The sequence below is a fragment of the Genypterus blacodes genome, unplaced genomic scaffold (assembly GCF_046128005.1).
Source record: "Genypterus blacodes isolate CSIRO-AG114 ecotype Tasmania unplaced genomic scaffold, CSIRO-AGI_Gbla_v1 ptg000243l_1, whole genome shotgun sequence".
Lineage (NCBI taxonomy): Eukaryota > Metazoa > Chordata > Actinopteri > Ophidiiformes > Ophidiidae > Genypterus > Genypterus blacodes.
In genome coordinates, this window is record NW_027467041.1 from 73,187 (window position 1) to 95,383 (window position 22,197).

The following is a 22,197-nucleotide window of genomic DNA, read 5'->3' on the forward strand; positions in this document are numbered from 1 at the left end:
ACACACACACACACACACACACACACACACACACACACACACACACACACACACACACACACAATGAGGCAGCTCCATTGTTTGCCACCCACGGTTTCTCCCCCACGTAGCAAATACATATCAATGAGGCTTTGGCGTTGTGTGTGCGTGTGCGCGAGTCATAATTATAACAAGTGATTTTTTTGGAGGCCGCGGAACAATGGAGGCGGGGGTGGGGGCGGGGGCGGGGGGGATGGGTGGGGTGGTTAATGTGAGAGGAGGACCCTTGGGACCACTCTGACGTTTGGAATTGAAAATTAATGCAGAAATTGACAGGTTGACCATATGCACACAGACCTGTCCGCACACGCATCAAGATATACACACACTTCAAAAACGGGCCTTTTCCTCCCCCCTATCCCCCCCCCCCCCACACACACACACACAAACAAATCAGTGTACCTGCGTGCTGACACCAAAGTCACAGAGCTTGACTTGTCCTCGGGTGTTCACCAGCATATTGGAAGGCTTGACATCTATAGAGACAAAATGTTAGTAAGAACTGCCACATCAGCACTCTGCAGCTTGTCTTTATCAACTCTGCTCTTTTTTTCTTTTAATAACACAGAGCGGGTGCATTACTTTACTCACCTCTGTGAAGTATCTTTAGGCTCCAGAGATACGTCAGGCCTTTGACTACCTACAAGTACAAGACCACTGATTTACTACATCAGGTTCAACATCAAAAGGGACTTACAAGAGAGAACAGGCGGGAGTTTACCTTTAACCATCACATATAAAGTAAGAATAAAGTATTGTTAACTATTACATATGAATACAAAAGCACAAATTGTCAAAATAAAAATCTCCTGCTCACAAACTGTAATTCATTACATCAATAGTCAGTTCAGGAGAGGCTACGCTGACTTAAGGAAAGATGACTTTGCATCTGACAGCACTGCACTGTGTGTTAGACCAGTGCAAGAACTGCATTGTAGTTGGAAAGGAGCAAAAATCCCAGTGCCTCCTGCGCTACAAACACCTACAGGACCACACACACACGCTATGATGAGCCACTTAGTTGTAAGGTTGAGAGGGTATAAAGCGTCACGGCAGGACCATAATATCGCAGGTCGCTAAGGTGGCCGCCTGCTGTGAGGAAACAGTGGAAAGGCTTTCAGCACAGTGAGCCACGGCGAGATCACAGCCACTCCAGGCCTCTGGAAAACTTTCAGGTCATTATTTATGTGGCATTCATTTGATCACAAGCACAGTATTTCCAACATGAAATGATTTACAGTAGCTTTATGGCCTGAAGTCATCTCTCTAACGGATTAACCAAATAATAAACAAAAACAGGGGGCGACAGCAAATTTCTCTTCATGATATTGACGATGATAATTGGAACTACAAATCGGATAAGAATAGTTTCTCCGTGGCAGGGAGTTGCATTCCTGTAGCTCCGCCCGCCTCTCTGGATGTCTGACTGAGGGGGCTGGAGTGAGAAACAACAGCTATAAAACGTCTCAAAGTCCTAAAGTCATTGTTTGTTTTGTTAAAGTGCATTTACAAATGTGAAATACTGAATTGTGGTGACTTTTTCGTTTACAGGATGTGGGAGCTGATCTGAGCCTCTGGGATTCTTTCATGCATCTCTAATACAAAACAACCGCTTCAATGAAATGAAGAACAAACGCTATGTGAAGTCATGCTGCCTCAAAAGGTGGCACTGCAAGTCCAACAACTGCCAGGCACAGCTTCACTCACACCCTCTTGGGTGCTTTTCCTTTTGTGATAATTAACAACTGTGGGAGTAGAAAGTAGGGAAAGCTGTGAATTAGAATTAACACTGTCTAAATAGCCGTCATTGTTTGATTATGGACAAAGTTAAAGGAGTGGAGACAAAGGAACGTGGAGGTGGAGGGAAGGAAAGGGTAATGAGTGTGGAAAAGAGGTGCACATTTATCAAAGTCAAGGCCATTCCTATCAAAATGCTAGTTTTAACTGTTAAGTGGAAAAGGAGAAGGAATGGGGACGGGGGAGGAGAGGGGACGAGCGACAATGAGACTGTGCGTCACTTTCCCAGCAGAGGCTAATTGAAACATTCACGCCTGTAGGTTTCCTTTCTTCTATTTTATTAATCAAATGAATTGTTTTCTTTCCCTTTGTCCTGTTGGTATCAAACACACAAACAGCAGGTCAAAGTGAAAACTGTGACTGTCAGGCAGACGTGAATGATTACATATGCATCACTCTGCAGTTGTCTTAAAGCCACAGCAGCTTCATGCCGTCGTCTCTCACCCTGTAATGTAATGTAATGTAATGTAAAGTAATATGCAGATATTTCATGAAAACTTACCGCCACTGCAATCCGACCCAGCACATGTTCTGGTATTCTTTTGAAAACATCCAGAGAGCCACCTGTGTGAGACACGTTTCTCTTTCAGTGAGGGATTTAGCAGAAGATATCTAGCAGCAGCTCTAAATGATTGTCTGGGCGTTTTTGTATTACAGAGCATTGATCGTCCCAAGCCTCTTCTGTGGAGAGCTGTATTGGCGTTCTCTGCATGATGATAGAGTAATGTTTATGTTCTGATATAGGCAATTACAAAGTACAGGTCCTAATAACTAAAATGGTACATTAATAAGTGATTTTATGGAGGATACATGACTACGTTATCATTTATTGTCTGCGTAAATCAGGAGCTGTTGGAGATGAATGTTCAAGAAAAAGTTCTGTGGCATCAAACGCTGAGAGGTTCGGCAGACTTTGCCCAAAACTGACAAATGTGTGAAACAGGGGAATCGCTGCATTAACACATTCTTGGCTGGACACACTCACTCACACACACACACCTACCAATATAGACAGTCCCCTATCTCACACCAGCCTAAACACACATATACACACATGCTTACAAAATGCACTTTAGTCAGGGTTTAACATGCCCTTGTAGCTTTTAGCACACGGACGTGTTCACAGTGATAAGACATTCACTTGATCTGCAGAAGTGTAAATGGATCCATGGAGGGACGGAGGAGCGTATCCCTGAAGTCCCTTTAACAGAGAGACGACTCGCTATGAACAAATGTGAAGAGAAACTTACCGTCCATGAACTCTGTACATATAGAGATCCTGTTCTCCACAAAGAAGGCACTGTAGAACGTGATGATGTAGGGAGAATCACACTGCAAGGAAGAGAAGAGACTATTTCATCTGACAACTTATTTGGAGATACAATGGAATAAATGGTCAATTGAATTATCTTACAAAAGTGAAGCAGCACACCATTTGTTTTTGTTTTTACAGCTAATCCTACTGAAATGATCTGTTTATGTATGGAATGTATGGAAATGTATCTATATTATGTATGGAAACAACAGTGGCTTTAACGTCTTAAATACTTCCGACACAGCAGAAGAGATGAAATCAGAGAAGTCTAACCTTGTAGAGGATTTCTAATTCAGACATGATCTGCTTCTGCAATTCCACCGTGATATCCAGGGGAATGACCTAGAATGAGACAAAGAACCATTTACAATATGAATATACAGCGTATTAAAGCCTGTAATAAAGGCTGCTGTGGTTTTTATATACAATCACAATAATCAAATTGGTCTAATTGAGTGAAACACATCTTGCGTGTACAAAGAGAGAATAAGATATTTGTGATGTGACATCATTATGCAGCACTTCCTCTTACCTTGACTGCTAAAACCCGCTTGCCAAGAACATGGTACGCTCTGGAGGGAGAGAGAAAGAGCTCATATGAAATATAACCACAATATAACTACAGTGCTTTTACTTTTATTCCAATGTCACCCGAGTCTGTTGTGATCACACAAAAAAAAAGATGTGACTTATCCATACAGACGGACAGAATTACACCGATTCTAAGGCCTAAGTTACATGACGCATGCTTCATCAGAGTGTGAGAAGAGAACTCCAAGTGTACATGTACAGCTCCTCTGATTACAGGTACATGCATGAATAATTAGTTTAACAGAGTAAGTTTACATCAAATCATATCATAGTGAAGTGACGGTCTTGACATGACATTTGAAAATAACAGCAGTGAGAACAATACTAAAGTAAATGCTGAACATCTTTCACTGGACTGTACGTTTTCAGAAATGGCAGAGTTCAGTAAGAGAACACGCCTCTGTCCTTTCTGTTAAAGGTCAGAGGTCACTACCCCAAACCAGATCCAGTCAACCCTATCACTGGGTTCTTTGAGACAGGGGGTTTGGGTTACAGGTAAAGCAGTAGGCACAGATCGGCCTATCCTATGATGATTTAATTATCAAACTCCTTAATGCCAAACGTCGGCTTTAGTTACACCCGCTGAAGGTTCGTTTACAGCAGCGATGACAACGCCATACAACCTCTCAACATTCAATCTTCAAGGACGAATATTGTCCAACAGCTGTCATGTGATGGGGAGAAGGTGAGGGCACTGTGTGCACTGTGTGCGTGTGTGCGTGTGTGTGTGTGTGTGTCACACAGTCTGGCTCGCTCGCTCGTGAGCAGGCTCAGTAAACACGATACCTGGCTTCTCACCTGTCAGTGGGTCTTCAAGTGAGAATGTGTATGGTACAAGGTGTGCTTAATGTATTTTAGATTGGAGTATTGTGTTCCTCTTCAGCCGGACACCTCTAAGCCGGCTGGGGCCTTTAATTAATGACACCCATTAGTCCCACGTCTGCTATTTAGACACAGCTAGAAGAAACGTTTCCTGTACGTCGAGCAATACACAAGCTATAGTTTAGAGACGCTGAGGTCAGTATGAAGTGAAGACTGATGATTAACTTTTGTGGGACATCTACATCATTATCTACATCCAGCTGTCCTGAAAACCCATATTAACCACAGGATGCCTTTTATTCAGCTATCTCATTATGTCGCTGTTTTGGAAGGTTGGCCTTAAAATAGAAACTATTTTTCTTCTGGTAATTATTTGACTTGAATTACCATCACTATGTAGGGCAATCACTATTGTTGAAAGGCAAAAGACCTTCTCCTTTAGTCTAAAGCATTTATACATGTGTGCCAAACAGTAAAACATAGAGTGGGCAGTGTTTTTGATAAGAAAGTCATCTTTTGTGAAACATAGCTCTGTGCACACACGGCTGATGGCCTTGTTTCCATTTTGATGTCTTAGTCTTCCTTTGAGCTACAATCAATATCAGTTAAGCATGGCTGCTGCCTCTTAATTAAGATGATGTTAATTGAGACGTGATTGCAGGGGTAGACATGTTAAATACTGATTGGGCAGGTTATGTGTTTAAGGACAACTAAAGAGAGAGAGGGGGGAGATTAAACCAAGCCTGCACAATGCTGAACAATTTGTACTTTTCAATGAGAGCTCCAGACTAATGGCAGTGGACATACACCTGAATGGCTGAATGCTTCTATTTAATCTCTCTAACTATTGAGAATGTGCTGCTTTTCTTTTCTTTCTGAATCCATTCATTCTTTGACCAGGTTGAAGTAAAGGTAGTTAGTAATTTAATGCGTCCAAATAGTTTCCTCCAGTTTCCTCCCTCCTGTTCCATTCTCACCTGCTGTTTCATTTGGTTCAGTTCCACAGAGGTTGTGATTCATTTTGTTTTTGCTGGGTGGTTTCTTAAATAACCCTTTGGTCAGATTGAAAGACAACATCTATATAACTTTTAAGTACAATAAGCCATTATCCAATAACTTCACAAATTACAGTTATTAATCAATCATGTCATAAATATTAAATGATTGTCCAAGGTGAAGTAAACAAAATGGGGTTTGGCAGGCCCGTATTAGGGCAGGAGACACAGTGTGGTGTGACTACTGCTTGGTTGAAGCTTTATTCCCAGACTGTCCTTGACCACCTCAGGGCCGAGCATCTCTGTATGAGTTACAGTGACAGGCCTGTGACAGCGGGAGAGACAGGGACAAGGTTACATAGCCACCCCCCGCCACTTCCCCCTGATGTGACCCTAGTAAACGTGCCCCATTGCCTGGATCTTATTTACACTCCAGCTCGCGCTGTAATAAAAGCTCCATCATGCAGTATTCATAGGGCCTCTCTCCATGTCTCTGAAGTTGGGGCCATTGGTTAGAGAAGCTGGCCTCCTGGATCAGGGCTGGCGTGCTAAGTTCACATTGCCACGTGGACAATAGGCTGCTCCTCTCTCTGACTCTCTCACATGATGGGACTCTAATGGCTCTGCTAACTGATACAGACAGAAACATAAACACAGGCATTTACAGACAGACATGTGAGTCAAACACACAGAGAAAGGTTTGCTAAATAACCACAAACCTCACAAGCACTAACAAGACAGAATTACAGAGAAGAGTCTTGTGTCTCTTATGTTTTACAGTGAAAATGCCTGTGGTTATTAGCTGATGATCAGGTCAAAGTCATTATCTAACTCTGCTATCCCTGTGGACGGTAGGTCTCTTGTGGTTGATAATGGAATTACAACAATACTACCGTTTTTTTTTGCCATGAGGACACCCAACCACTCTACTCCTGTGTCAGAGGGCTGCTAGTGGCTGCTGGCACAGACAAATCATATTGGATCTTTTTATTCTGAGAGAGGTTACCTGTGGCACAAATCCCATTTAAGTAATGTGAGATGATTTAATGTCAATAGATTGATCAGAGTAACTACAATACTACTTCTACTACTTCTAATAGAAATCAGACCTGCAGAAATGTTTGCGCACATATTGCCATTTAAGTAAAATGTAATCTTTCTTCCAACCCCATTAAATATACCAGACTTCTTTGTATGCTCCTTTGTTCTTAGGACAGGACAAGTGGACAGCTCCAGTTAAAGGTGTGAACTCATCCAAAACGCAATTAGGATGTGTTTGGGACCCGATTACACAAGCTATAAAATCAAACGTGTCCTTCACTGCAATCAAGGACCACTGAATCAACTTTGTTGACCAACTTTGTTGAGTGTTAAGCTGCTCACTCCAGCTGGTTTTTATGGCTGTAACCAAGACGATGCAGCAAACGATGACCACAATACCTCATTTCTAGTCCTAGTGTGTAAATAAGTATGGTTAGCGGTTGAAGTTCCCCTGCTGACAGAACCAAATGACAGCAGGCGAGTGAAATCCAATAACAAGTCGTCACTCCAGAAGCATTTGAGGGACACTGTGATGCTGCGGCTGAACTGTATCCCTACTCAAGTGAAGCAGAAGCTGAAGCAGTGGATAAACGATGGGAGGTCTAAACAGGTTGGAGCTCTCCCCTTTGTAACAGCCCATATACTTTGAGTATACATAAACACCAGACTCATTAACCTAAACAATCAAAGAGCATCGGGCCTTTCACGTACAGTATAATCAATGGTGTGACAAAAAAAGAAAAATCAATGCTGAAAATAGGCTGACACGTTGAAAGAAAGGACTTGGGTGTTTAAGTGGATGTAGCAACGGTCACAGACATGCAGATGTGCTCGGTCTAATCACCCTGCAGGAACCAGGAGCCATGAAAACAGCCTGTGTGTGTGTCCTTGTTTTTGTATTTATAAGCCATAGAGTCAGTTAGATTGCTGGACAAGATGGACCTCTGAGAGAGTGTGTAATAAAAAACAAAGGCCGACATTGATGGATGGCCGGGTCAGTGTGTGGCTACGGAGAGCTGAGGTGTTGGTAACATCCAATTGAGTCTAAATGGCTCTGGGTCATAAATGGGCTTAAGGTTAAAAGGTGGGGGGCCTTTGGTAGTGCTTTCCACACGTGATAAGCCTCATATAAGCAGGACCAAAGGCTAGACACTCAAGAGTACACTGAACTGCTTTCATAAACAGGGCGGGCTGTTTTCACTACACGATACAGTTAAACAGTTCACTTTGGCTCAAACCAGAGGGAATGTCAGATCATTGTGTCCTTGGCCTGTGTAGCATTATCAAAAGAATATTAAAGAGCAGTACAAGCATGCGTGTTCCACAATGTGCTGCTGTGCATGAATGTACATACAGCAGGTATGTCACCGGGTTTATCAGTCTTATACTGTGTCGTATAATAACAGCAGAGAGGAAACCAGAGCCACACAGCAGAGCTGAATGACTTACTGGGTTTTGGTTTTTTTCATGCTCAAATACAAGAAGCAATTTAAAGTGATACCCAAGGTGCCGTGCTGTGAGAAAGGAAGCGGAAAAAGCCACTTGTGCCGTTTGTTCATTACATTAACAAAACAAAGAAAAGAAAGAAGGAATCCATCTAGAGGCATGTATGCATGTCTACTACAGCAAATAATGCCGGACTGAAATTTTCAGGAAACGTTTTCTTCCATTTAAGCGTATTTACATGTTGCATTACTAAAGCTCTGCCAGGCCGCTTTGGCCCTAAAACTACTTAACTTCCTACTTACAGGCTTAAACACATGTTAGAGGATACATTACATGCTTTCTATAAATTATTCTTTTGTTCTTTTTTCAATAAAAAAAACAGTTTTTGTATCTTGCCATTTCATTTACATGGCTTCTCATGGAAACGGGTGACAGTTACTCGTCCAACTCTAAATTAGAATTACTAAGATTACAAATTACCCTGGAAACAACGAGGCCAAGACTTTAAGAACAAGCTCATCTAATGCCTTTTCTTTGTTGCTATGCAGAAACAAAGCCCAAAGGTTGGGGTCAACAGTGATAGAGGGGACAGATTAAGGTAATCCTTGCAACCGAGACTCTTAACCTTCTGTCCGCCTGCCAATCCAGAATCTTTAAGGAAACACAGCCGTAAAGGGGTTTCTGGGAAGACATGTAAACAAAGGAGCTTGGGACGTACTGATGTGCACCCGACAACTCTGGCATGCTATGACATCAGAGTTTAGATGTACACATACATGAGCGGATTATCATGCTCAGGGATCTAAACCTACACACATAAAATCAGCTCTTCTGCTCCTTGTGGCTGTGTTAGGGGCCTTGTTTGTATTCGAGCTCTTAAGCGGCTGATACAGATGGACAGAGTTAGGTAAGTAAGGGTTTGTTAAGAAAGCTGTCACTACACGAGGCTTTGTGTGGCTCTGCTGGAAACAACTGAACCACACAGCTCCAGGTTTCCAGCTGAACTTTGTTCTAACCCTCACCTGCAGTCATAACTTCTGGGTTGTGAACAAAAGAGCAAGAATGAGGAAACAAGTGGGCAGAATGAGGGCAGAGCACCTGGTGGTTGGCCTCGGTCTTTGTTATATATTTTGGACCTCAGCACCTGGGATACATGGTGCCAGGCCAACGACCCTCAACTTTAAGAGGAAGCTTGCTTGGTTGTGGCATCTGGTAAGGATGCCCTCTGGTGCCTCCCTTTGGACGTGTACGGAACAAAGCTCACTATAAAGGAGACTGTGTAGTAAACCAAGGACTTGTTAAAGGGACTTTGTAAAGGATGTTTGGGCGGCTTTGTCTGTCCCATAACGGCAGAATTGAAAAAGCAGTAAGAGAATGATGGCTTATTGCCTGCATGTCAATAAGAAGAGACGGGAGACTAAACTACAGCCGTTACAGCAGCAACAAGGGCAAAACTATTTTACAAAAATCTTCAAGTTTTTTTGTAATCGTTTCTTGCCAACCATAAAAAATTTCAGCACCAAATATTAATTCCAGCATATGGATTTTTTGCAGAGCTCAATTGAGTGAAAAGTTGTTGGTCTTGCAGTATTGTCCCTCCCCAGTGCGGCGTTATAATGTCTACTGCCAATTTCTTTCCCCCTACAACTATGAGAGATTGCCTCTTAATGAACAATGAATTGCAATGTCATAAAACAATGAAAGGTATTACGAATGAGAGGAAAGAAAATAGACTTGCCCTTTTAAAGAGAGTAAAAAGTGGATCTGCTAGATTGGAAATTTACTGGATTTTGCTGAGGAATGTGAGAGACGGGCCACTCTGTCAAGTCAAGGTTAGTCTGAGCAGTGATCAATACTTCAATCTCAATAAAACAGTTCAATAGTAGCGGATTGATGGGAGGGCAGAAATACCGGCTGGGGGGACAGGAAGATAAAAGATAAAAGGCACAACACAAATGCCAACCTTGTCATAATGTTAGCAGGGCAGTAATACATGGGTCTAGCCCGGGAGGATGGAACTCTTTTATCTGTGGTGGCAGGTAATGTGCTGTACTGTAGACAGATTAAGTCAACCGCTGTCATACCTTACAGCCCCAAATCAATATCATATACGTTGGCAACCTTCAAAGCAGAATAAATAAATGAAAGCGCGGACACCAACCGGCCTGATGGATGTCACGGCAAAGAGCCGGAGATTTATGGGCGCTGGAGAGACTGAAGGGTGAAACATGGGGAGTGGAGTCTGCAGACACGTGTGGAACTTTGGTCATTAAGCCTGAGCCTAAAGTAAACTAAATGTAAAGCATTCTGTTGCATTGTTATCCATCTAAAACCAGACACCAAATGTTAAACTGTTTCACCAGCATTGAAACAATCAGAATGAAGTGAACACACACTTACTTATACACCGTGCCTCCATTCCCATGGCCAAGTTGCTCTTGGTAGTGGATGTCCTGGGCGTTGATCTAATGAGCAACAAAAAGTGGAGGATTATGCTATTGAGATGTTACAACAAGGAAAGACAAGGAATCACCGGATATGTGTAACTATGAAGGAGAGGGGAGGGGGGGGGGGGGGGGGAGAGAGAGAGAGAGAGAGAGAGAGAGAGAGAGTTACTGGAGGCTATAAAAGAGACAACCATTCAGGTCACTCCAAGTTCAGCAGCATAAGGAAAAAATGGAGGAGAGAGAGAGAGCAGGAGGAGGAGGAGGAGGAGGAGGAGAGGAAGGAGGATCAATACAACATTTGCTGTCCAATTTATAAAAGGCCATTGTGCTTGGGCGAGGGGGGAGTGACTGATGTAGAGTTTAATGACGATTTGTTTGCTGTTGTCGTTCCATTCCACTTTGATAAAAGGTGTCAGAGGGTTGTAATATAATGCAGCCCCAGCTAACACAGGAGGGGAGGGGGGAGGCGAGGGGAGGGGGGGAGAAAAGTTTCCCTCCGTCTCCCGACGCCTTTCTCTCCCCGGGGGTGGAAATTCATATTCTCTATAACTGGAGAACATTTCTCTAGACAAGACGTCCACATAACAATGTGAAAATGTTAGATTATGCCTGAAAACACCGCAGGTGAACCAAGGACATCACAAATCAAAGTGCAAAGCAGCGCTTAAAGGAGAAAAAATAAACTTAATGGCTCGTGTTTATGATACAAAAATGATTTTTAAAAGTTAATAAGCTCTACGTGATTTCTGAGAGTAGATCACAGAGGAAACCAGGGGAGATGATTATCAGCTTACTAACAGGTCTTTAATGTATTAATGAGATAAAATAGTATTTTTGTTGCCCTGTAATTTAGACAGTGTGTGTATTTGTACTGTGGCTGCTCAACATGAGGCTGACAAAACTGATTCTGTACACTAAAGGGCAGCTAGGCGGACCCCTGACCCCCTCCCCCCAAAACACACTAACAAACACATACGTTTCTCTCTCGTTCACCTCAATTGATTTGATACCATGGTGAGGGGAGGGGAGGGGGGGGGGGGGGTAAAGTGAATGAGAAGAGACACATGAAGGGGTAGAGGAGGAGGAGGGATAGAACAGCTCTATTAGTTCACTGTGTTAGAGCAGAAACCTGAGAGGCCCCCTGTTAATTGTCTCTGTGACATGCTTGCTAGCCAGCGTGTGTGTGTGTGTGTGTGTGTGTGTGTGTGTGTGTGTGTGTGTGTGTGTGTGTGTGTGTGCTTAGCAGGGAGAGAGAGTGGATGCTGTTTAGACTGAAGAGCCCACAGACCTACTGCTCCCTTTTTGGCACAGTAACTAGATAACGACCAAATATAGAGACAGCAGCACGGCCCCACAGCTGGAATCAAGCTGAAACATAATCAATGGAGGAGCCGACCACCGGTGAGTATGTGAGAATGTCAGAACGCTGCTTATTCCAGTCAGTGGAAACAAGAACAGGGGCTCACCTGTCCATTAGTAAGGATCCTCTTCAGCTCTGCAGACGACTTCTTTAAGCTGAAGGAGGAAAACACCACAGCACCACAGATCAGAGCGCACCTATTCACCACATGACCTTTATCTCCTCCTCCTGCCCCTGCCTGCTCACCTGTTGTTGGTTATTGAGTCTGGGACAGCGTGAGCACAGTCGTTGGCCGGGTTAGGTCTGGTGTTCACCTGAAAAGGCGCACGCGTACACAAACACAGGCGAGCAAACACAAGCACACACTCTTAGTTATTGGTCAAGGCCAAAAGACAGACAGACACACAGACATATGGCCAGACCCCCTAATGAACAAGAACAAAACACAGCTCTCAGTTCAGCCGGGAGGTTAATTGGCTTTCGTGGGAGAGAAGGGGAGGGGGGGGGAGAGGGATGAAAGAAGTGTTGTGAAAGAAAGAAGGGCAGTGGAGGCTGACGCACAGCGGAAGGAGAGAGGAGAGGAGAGGAGAGGAGAGGAGAGGAGAGGAGAGGAGAGGAGAGGAGAGGAGAGGAGAGGAGAGGCGGATAAAAAGGTTTGGAAAAGGACTGACAGTAGATGAACTTAATGCAACTCAATAACTAAAAACCAACGTGCCTATCAAACCCCTGCCTCCTGTGGGATTGTGTATTTCTACATCTGTTCCTCTGCATGTTTACTCCAAAGGCCTCGACTCAACCCAGTTATTGAACAAAGAGAAGGGCTGAGACACTGTAAGGGGGAGAGACTAAAAATAACTCCTTTAATTGAGGTCAAAAGGCCGGTGTTGTGGGTCCACTAAAGCACAGGGATCCTCTCTTTAATTAGTGCCCAGGAAGACCTAATTTAAACAGCGCACAAGACTCCCCTCAGTCAATTGCTTTTATATTAAGACGGCAAAAAAGAGGCACAAGATTACCAAAGGACTAAAAGGTTTTTTGGGAAAACATAATCCTCTCAAAACAGACCCTTGACCCTAGAGGAGAGATTGACACAGTTCAGCGGTTGTTGTTAAAGCTCCTCAGAGGATACGTTTAAATAAAGCACCTCCAGGATTTTGAAGGGAGACTTTGTTATTGAAATGGAGACGACTATAATATGGATCATCTGGAGAGACGGAGGGGGTGTCAAGTCATTTAACCCGTTATAATTAGCCACGGATTTCCACAGCAACATATGCCCGACATAAAGTGGGCGGGTCCGGGTCTGGGGAAGGCCGTCTCTAAACGGGGGAGAGGGGGGAGGGGCTTGTAATGACAATTTCATGGTTGAGCAATGACATCTTCTTACTGTTCGACTTAGTTTGCTCTAACCATGCTGATGCTCTTCCAATCGAATGGAGTGAGAGGATCATCGTACTCCAGGGGGGTCGGGGGGTTTGAGCGTAACACTTCGCTCTTAAACGACTACCACGGCGTAAGCAAATGGATACACGGAGTGATGGGGAGGGAGGGGGAGAGGGAGAGGGAGAAAGAGAGAGAGAGAGAGAGAGAGAGAAAGCTCCACTGCGACCACAGCCAGACATGTACACGCATAAATATAGAGGAGGGGAGCAACAGAATGAGTGAAAGAAAAGGCAGAGGCTTGACTTCAATTGACATTTCAATAAGTGGAACATAGCGTTACCAATCCATTTGCCTCAACCTTTCCCCCCCCCCTCTCCCTCATTCTCTGTGTAAGGCAGCTGAAACAATTATTGAGATAGGTACCTTCAGGCCATGTATGTTCCGGTTCCCTGGAGTCTTGCCGGCTGAAACAGTAATTGACTAGATTGTAGAACACATCACTGGGCCATTTACAAATGTGCTGGAAAGGAATCAGTTCTTTATAAGGAAAAAATGAAATGAGGGTTACTCTGAAATTAGTTGTGGAGGAGAGAGTGATTGAGATGTTGGGCTCTTGAGACGGAGAGAGGGAGAGAGAGAGGGGGAGAGAGACGGAGAGAGGGAGAGGGAGGGGGAGAGAGAGAGACGGAGAGAGAGAGGGGGAGAGAGACACAGAGAGGGAGAGAGAGGGAGAGAGGGAGAGGGAGAGGGAGAGACAGAGAGAGAAGGAGAGGGAGAGAGAAACAGCAGGAGAAAGAAAGAGAATAAAAACGTGTTGTCACATTTCCCCTCAGGCATGTGAGGTCATGTTTTCATGTCTAACTTTGAGCTGTTAGAAGAACACACAGACTAGATATATATGTATAAGTAGATATATGAATATAGATGAGGAGATACAGAGCATTATATGTAACATGAATATAATATTTAACACAAAACAACATCATAGAGCCAGGTCTGCATTTCTAACATCCTTGTGGAAAAATGGATTTAGATTTACAAACTCCTGTCCACACAATAAATGAGTCAACTATTACATATTAACGCTGTCCAGTAGCCGCAGTGTTACCTGTGTCCACATACCAACATTCCTACTTACTCTCACTTATTGCTTTAACACAGCGAGGCCGACATTTCAACAGCTCGCCTAGAAGAAGCACTCAATGATGGAGCGTCCACTTCTTAACTCACATTGATCCAATTTGTTGATATGATGAAAATTTACTCTACAATCTCTTTGTAAACCGCCTGTCAAAAAACTGACATTTAACACACACGCACACACAGACACACACACTTCATACCTCGAGGAAATATCTGGAGAGGGTCCGGCAGCAAACCATTCATCCGCTGTTCATTCATGGTGTTGCAGTACTAAAGAGAAGAAGAAGAGGAAATGGATTTATTTTATATTTAAACATGAAAATAAAAACACTAGAAAAGCATTTAAGTTGTTTCACAAACAGAGCTTGATGTCTGTAAAAATCTGGGAATAGAAAAAGAAAACACACACACACACACACACACACACACACACACACACACACACACACACACACACACACACACACACACACACACACACACACACACACACACACACACACACACACACACACACACACACACACACACACACACACACACACACACACAATCCTAGGGAATACGTTGATATTGCCGATATAAAGTATTGCTAAATTAGCAAACTGACTATGCACATCATCCACAAACCTGAGAGCTTTATGGCTCACACACAAATCAGCACTTTATTTAAATGATGTCAGCATTCAGCCACAGTGTTGGAACAAAAAAAAAAAAAAAAGGAAATGTGCGCATGTGATGGTGAAATCTGTTGCCGGTGACGACCAATGCCCTGTGGGCTTGTTCTGAAGGAGTGTAGCATTAACCCTTTACTCCTCCAGGTCAACAGCTCACCAAACACTCACAGCCTACAGGACAAACACGTGCACGCACACACACACACACACTCTCACACACACACACTCAGGAGCCTTTCTGATGCTCGCCAAGGCAACACAATAATTGATGTTTCAGTTAACCAAACCATCTGTTAAACTGTGTGTGTGTGTGTGTGTGTGTGTGTGTGTGTGTGTGTTTATGTCTCCTTCCCTTTGGAGGCTGGAAATCAACAGAAATTAACAGAGACCTTCCCACAGACACAGCTTGACACAACATGCGTGTGAGTGTGTGTGTGTGTGTCTACGTGTACATGCATTCATTATGTTTTGTTTTTTTTTCATTTGCAATCCTGTATAAACTAAGTCACACTAGATCATGGAGATATGTAAATTTGCTCTCTCATTGTGGAGGAGAGAGAGAGAGAGAGAGAGAGAGTGAGAGAGAGAGAGAGAGAGAGAGAGAGAGAGAGAGAGAGAGAGAGAGGGAGAGGGAGAGGGAGAGGGAGAGGGAGGGAGGATGATGGGACCAGCTTGGATGGGAACGGATCAGAATGGCTACCCATGTGGCACAGCTGTTATTAAAAGGCCTATTTATCACTGTCAGATCCCTCCTCGCTCCTAGCCCTCTGCTTTTGCCCTCCAGCGTTCTCACTAGGCCACATCTGAACAATGGGCCTAACACCAGAAACGTGTTGTGTGTGTTTGGGGGGGGGTGGGGGGATTCGGGCTTCACGTACCTTTAATTTTCCGCTCAGCTAGCTTATTGATTAAGGCTGCAATTACCACCTAATCTGTAGTAGGTGTGTTATTAAAAGACATTCTCCATTGTTGGCCAATAACTAAACAGTGTCCGATCCCAAATACCATCGCTCAGCCTTGAGGGACAAGTGGGAGAGCGAGAGGACCGAGAGGAGCGAGCGGGTCTCATCATCATTAGCAGACTAAGGGGAAATGGGAGTAAGAATGGCGGAATTAGAGCCGCTACCTCCAGGGGGAGCTGAGTGAGGAACGGATGAGGTCACGTTTTTTTTTAGTACCTGACACAGGCAAGTCTTTAACTTTCAACAGGGGCGTCTGTCTTTCAAGGTGTCGAACAATGATTAGAGATGCCTGGAAGACTCGCGGGTCTCGCAGGAGCATGTAGCAATCAATGTTCTGGGTGATGGGGGATACTTCTCACAAGAAATGCCCTCTGCAGATTGATGTTAATTAAGTGTTGAATTTGAGCATTAATTTTGTTCGGCAATAAGCAGCATGGATTTTTCGCCGGGCTACATAAAGGAGCAAAGCACCGGGAAACGCCAGCAAAGTTTAGCTTTCAGTTTTTGGAACGCTTACATCTGCCTTTCTCTCTCTCTCTCTCTCTCACTCTCACTCTCTCTCACACACACACACACACACACACGGCAACCACTAGAGAGCCTAATGAATTATCCTGCCTCTCACCTAACATGCTGGCTTCCCTTAATTCCTATTAATTTCACATAATGGCTGTCTGCTCACCTGGAATTAACAACACTGAGGCAAAAACCCACTGGGCTCTCTCTGGAGGCCAAATGGCAACCACAGCAAACAACCACAACAAGGGAGGGGGGGGATCCTGAATGAATACAAATGCAAATGCTGAAAAGCATAACCCTTGCATAAGACATTCAAAGAACCCTGCTAGTGTAAATTATATTTTAGTGAGGCCGGTATTTTTGGGGTGATCAGCAGCTTTTCTCCACTGGGCCGTCCCTGGAGGAGCAGAAAGCCATTACCAGCTCCCTGGATTTGTTTGCCAAAACTCATTGTACAAATGACGTTTGAAATGTGTGGACGAAGCAGAGCGATGTTGTGGATACTGGAAGGGTGCGGGGTAAAGTAATGTGGGGGCTGAGGTCACATATTAATATGCTATTAAGACATGTCATATCATCTGAATAAAGTCCAGGGATAATAAGCTGACATTCTGCTTTATAACCTGAAATGAATGTACTGCATGTCAGCCAGGATTCAGGATCCAGGGCTTTTATTGTGGTCCGTTGTGACAAAAACATGTGGACACACTGGTGCAGCGTAACCTGGAAAAAAATGAATCTGTTCCTCTAAATTTCTGTTCCACACTCATAATTCTTGCGGTTAAATTAAAGCCCTGACTCTGTGGTTCATTTTGCCCGCAGTTTGTTTTCAAGCATGTTGGGGAAATACAGTATAAATCTCAGTTGGTGTCCCTGCAACAGCTTTTAGTGGCAATTCTGTGGCAATAACACACAAAGTAAAATGAATTACTCTTACAATCTAACTGCTGCTGCTCACTGCATGCTTGTACTGTTTCACTCTGGCCTACATTCTGCCTGCAAAGGTCCTTCACAGAAAAAGCAGAACTATTTTAGCCTGAAGAACTTCGCCTCAAAGTATAACCGGACTCAGATATGAAGCAAAGAGGCAGGTTAATGTCACAATAACTAGAATGTGTCCTACATTTGAGCTCGCTCTGAATCTTACAAACACTACATTCTTACAGTTTCGGCTTTCTGACCCTTTCCTCAAAACTGTCATGTGTGTGTCTGTGATACAGGCGACCAGGTGGCCAGATGTTCACCTTGCCACTGGATATGGAAATGTGAAGTCAAAGTAGGTTTGCAGTTATCTGAGGAAAGGATCCCACATGGGGAGGAGTGTGTAAACTCCTTTACATCTGATCAAACTAATAAGGCCTGAAATAGCATCCATGGGGTTTGTTTACAAATGGGAAATGAAGCAAGGCACCTTAACACACTCACTTCTAGCTTGTGTGGACTGTAAGGGCAGAGCAGCTTTAACAACTGGGTCATACAGGTCAAAGAAAGAGTAAAATACTGGACGAACAAGAAAACATCATATCAGAATTGTGCATTAATTCCTGTAATGTTTGAGGCACAAAAGTCTTATATTAAAACAACAAAACAACAACTATCTGTCCGTATGTGTGCGCTGATACAAACACTCACATACAGACAGAAAACACAGAAACATGTTGGAAATAAGCAGAAGTTCCAAACATCTCATCTGCATATATAAATCATGAAGCTGTCCGAGGTCAATACTTCTCCTGTCCCAGTTTCTCTGCCGCTTATTGGCACAACAGCTGTCTCTCTCTGCTCAATCACCCTGCTACCCTTTGCTACTTAATGATTAAAAAGCAACCACAAGAGAACATATGATAAAGACGGACAAAAAAACAAGGAGTGTAAATTGTGCCTGTGGCTCTAGCAGCATCATTGTGAGCTGATGGGGGGTAAAAGACATCCACAGATGAAAGTAGATTTTGAACAATTCTGCAGCCCAGGGGGGCCCGCTCTTTAATGAGGCAAAACTTTAAGTACTGAATAATAAATAATAAAAATTGACAGTTCATTTAGCTTTCAGTGTACCTCGTAGAGAAACCCATTACAAGTCATTACTCTTACTGTCCGTGGAATGAACAGTAAGTATGGTGGAATATGACAATGTACTGTGGGGGGAGGGGGAGGAGTGTGTGTGTGTGTGTGTGTGTGTGTGTGTGTGTGTGTGTGTGTGTGTGTGTGTGTGTGTGTGTGTGTGTGTGTGTGTGTGTGTGTGTGCGTTTACACACAAAATTACAGAACTGGATGATTCGTCTATTGCACAGATTTACAATTTACACAGAAATATAGGTGAATGCAGTTCAATGTAAAGTGAATAAACAGAATCCAATCCTACTATAGAATTGTGGAATCCTATAGCAGAATGCAGCGACTGTTATCCAACTTGTTACTGCTATGTGATTAATGTGTGTGCCCTTAGATTGACCAGTTTGGGTTTGACTGATGACCACCAATGAAGTGTTGTAATATGACAGTGTTAATGTCTTGGATGGTTGTACCTGCTTGGTTCTGTTTGGATCAGGCCCACTCACTGGCATCTTCTGTGTGTATTTGAATGGGTTGTTTGTGTGATGGGTGTGTGGCACAATGCAAAAACAAAGGAAACAGTAATTCATTGTACTCACATATGATAACATGGCTTTAAGCTCTTCATCACTTCTTACTGTGATTCTGTCGCCTACTTCATCTTCATCTACAAAGCAGAGAGAAGGATCTTAACACTGGGACTGTCAAGTGAATGAACAGTTTACCGAACACACACATTGTGAAATAAAGTAGTGATGCCCCTTCCAAGGCAGACAATGAAAGTTTACGATGATGAAATTGATGTTATGAATTCAGTTCTAGAGGAAGCATTGAGAATGACGTTGAGATGAAGAACAGCAGCGATGGTGCAGCTTCCCGCTCGTTCATTCAATGGTTCTACTCTTACTGTGATGAATGTAATATATAACTGACAATGGTGTTCATAACTTCATCAGCATGGTTTGTAATAGATTGTCAACAAGCCTACAGACAGTTATAGACATTATAATGGAACTTTTCATCAATAATTTACAGTTATTTATTCCATTCTATCATGTAAACACGAGCCCAACAAATACTACAAATAAGTCCTAATTCCGAAACATTTCCATCAGAATACAACCATGGGAATCAACTCTTGATTCAACAGAATTCAATGATCTCCTGAACCCTCACACAGCTGTACTGCACACACTGAGCCATGTAGAGATGGAACTTAACACTTAAAGACAAAATGATCACACATAAAACAGATCATATGTGTGCAGATGCTCTCCTGAAGATTTGTGATATAAAAATAGTTATACACTTTGAGAGCAAGAATTACTGTGAGTGTGTTATAGTGACTCACACTCGAAGGCGGTGACCGTTGCTTCAGGCATGACGTCTCTGATGGCGCCCTGGAAAAAGGTTTGGGAGAGTCAGTGACATTTAGGAAACACACTCACTCACTCTCTTATCACACACTCTCTCACACTCACTCTTACCCACTCTCTCTCACACACTCACCTACTCTCTCACACAAACTCTCTCTCTCTCTCAATCTCACTCATTCTCTCACACACACTCACACACACTCTCTCTCTCTCACACACTCATTCACTCACTCACTCACTCTCATTCAATCTCATTCACACTCTCTCTCTCTCTCTCCCACACACACACACACACACAGTATAATGGGTTGCTACAAGTGTACTCACACAGCAGTTAGTCACATAACAACATTATTCCAACAGAAGCCGCCATGGTTTAAATCAAACTGTCGCTGTGTCCGTTAAAGTTAAACTGATTTGCATTTTGAAGACTCACCAGCAAGTCATTGAAGTTGAGGAGACCTGGACAGTCCACGGCGGAGTCCATGTCCCCAAGTGGCGTTTTGATACGGATAACTATTTCCTCGGAGTCCATTGCGACGAGGTTGTTTAAAAAGAGAGAACGCATAAAAATCAGATCTTCGGACTCATAGTAGCTGAGTGACAGTCTAAGCTAGCGAGCTCACTTCCTGCAGTGCTTTGCTAGCGGCAGCTGCTAGCATCCTGTCTCCGTCTCACTCTGCAGCCTGAGGCGCAGATTTAAACCGACAACCTTCACTGTTTCAGTCACTGCCACCGACCAGCAGAGTCACGACCCGTCACGGCCGCACACGCAGCTTTCACCGTAAATACGTCTCCACCCGCTCTCTGAACTGAAGTTTGACACACAGTGATAAGTGACAGAGTTAGCCACACAGCTAACTTCTCCAACAAGAGTGTTTCCGCATCAACATCCGGTTGTGGTTTTCAAAATAAAGGTCAAGAAAACTACACTCGCACGTATTGGAAAGGCGAGACAAAACTACCAACTCATCAATGTCTGTTTGTTGTTGTTGTTGTTGTTGTTGTTGTTGACTGTTATTGGCTTCCGCATAGGTAGTTGCAGGCCCATTATTCGTAAATACAAAGAATAAATACACAACAAATGACAAATGGCTTGCAATTAATCGATATTTATAAACACAATGAATAAATACAGAAACCAAATTAAGAAACTCTTATTCAGTTGAGCGACTGCCCCAGCAGCCCAAGCCTGAGCTAAAATCTATTCAGTTCACCATAACCCTGCGGAACAGAGCTAATAAAGGAAAGTAAAGAAAACCGATGGGCCGATCTGTCTGATCATCCACTGCATACAAAACCAAAGGTAAGTGCAGTCTTCTTTACACACACAATTGTGCATCTCATACTATACTGAATTAGAATATACTTACTGATTACTCATAACAAACAAGAACATTAGGTTACAGAGTGGCTTGTGCCCTCCTGGTCATGGCTTTTAGTTTTTTACTCCTTCGCTCTAGATTAACACAGCATTAGTATTTAAAGATTTCCACTTGGCATGAGTCATTAGTGTATAATTGAATATACAACAAAGGGGCACTTAAAACTGTTGTTGATTACGGTCTTATCATCGAACACCAGAATCGGTCTCTCTGCCCGCTCACCAAACAGCTCTGATTGCAGTTCCAAGAACAAGACATTGATCCTCGGACAAAGTGAAGTCTCATTTTCTGTTAATTTACAGGCCTGTGCTCACAGAGCTGATACCTTAGTCTGTTGACCGGGGTTATGTGTAATGATAAGCAGCTGTTAAAGGCGTTTCTGTCTCAGACCTGAGCCCTAGAAAACAATATCAATGAGGCATGCACTGTGCAAAAGGTTGGGTTTCACTGTCTGTCACACCCCTAACTAAAACAAAAGTCTCCACGCCAGATTGGCCTGAGCATTAACTTCTCAATCAATTGTTATCAAATCGTTTTGAGGGAAGGGAGGCAGCCAAAAGCAAGGCAAGGTAAAATATTGAAACTCTAATCTGCTCCATCTAAATAAACAAAGAGTAAAAGCTTAGACGACAGAGAATGGAAATGATAACGACATTCTATAGTGGCATAGAATTAGTTACAAAGGACTGGCCCTGTTTCTGTTTACATATCTTGGACGTCGTCGACTGGATAGATATTGTGCCTGGATGAAATAATGATATGGTAAGAGTGTTGTGGGTGTGGCCATTTGTGTGTTTGTGGTACAGTAAATGTTTGCTCTATCTATCTATCTATCTATCTATCTATC

General features: G+C 43.3%; 1 protein-coding gene across 1 annotated transcript in view; it reads right to left on the reverse strand.

The window, feature by feature from the left end:
* map2k5 (mitogen-activated protein kinase kinase 5) overlaps window positions 1-20,855 on the reverse strand; it is a 45,399-nt gene extending 24,544 nt beyond the window's left edge. The window contains exons 1-14 of the mRNA XM_076171260.1: window positions 20,402-20,855; window positions 19,941-19,989; window positions 19,189-19,256; window positions 14,580-14,649; window positions 13,660-13,700; window positions 12,100-12,167; window positions 11,960-12,008; window positions 10,447-10,511; window positions 3,684-3,723; window positions 3,425-3,493; window positions 3,087-3,168; window positions 2,339-2,400; window positions 631-679; window positions 442-515 (exon numbers count right to left, since the gene is read on the reverse strand). Coding sequence (XP_076027375.1) covers window positions 442-515; window positions 631-679; window positions 2,339-2,400; window positions 3,087-3,168; window positions 3,425-3,493; window positions 3,684-3,723; window positions 10,447-10,511; window positions 11,960-12,008; window positions 12,100-12,167; window positions 13,660-13,700; window positions 14,580-14,649; window positions 19,189-19,256; window positions 19,941-19,989; window positions 20,402-20,533 — 918 coding nt within the window. The 5' untranslated portion in view covers window positions 20,534-20,855. The remainder of the gene's footprint in view (window positions 1-441; window positions 516-630; window positions 680-2,338; window positions 2,401-3,086; window positions 3,169-3,424; window positions 3,494-3,683; window positions 3,724-10,446; window positions 10,512-11,959; window positions 12,009-12,099; window positions 12,168-13,659; window positions 13,701-14,579; window positions 14,650-19,188; window positions 19,257-19,940; window positions 19,990-20,401) is intronic.
* Between the last annotated feature and the right edge of the window lie 1,342 nt (window positions 20,856-22,197).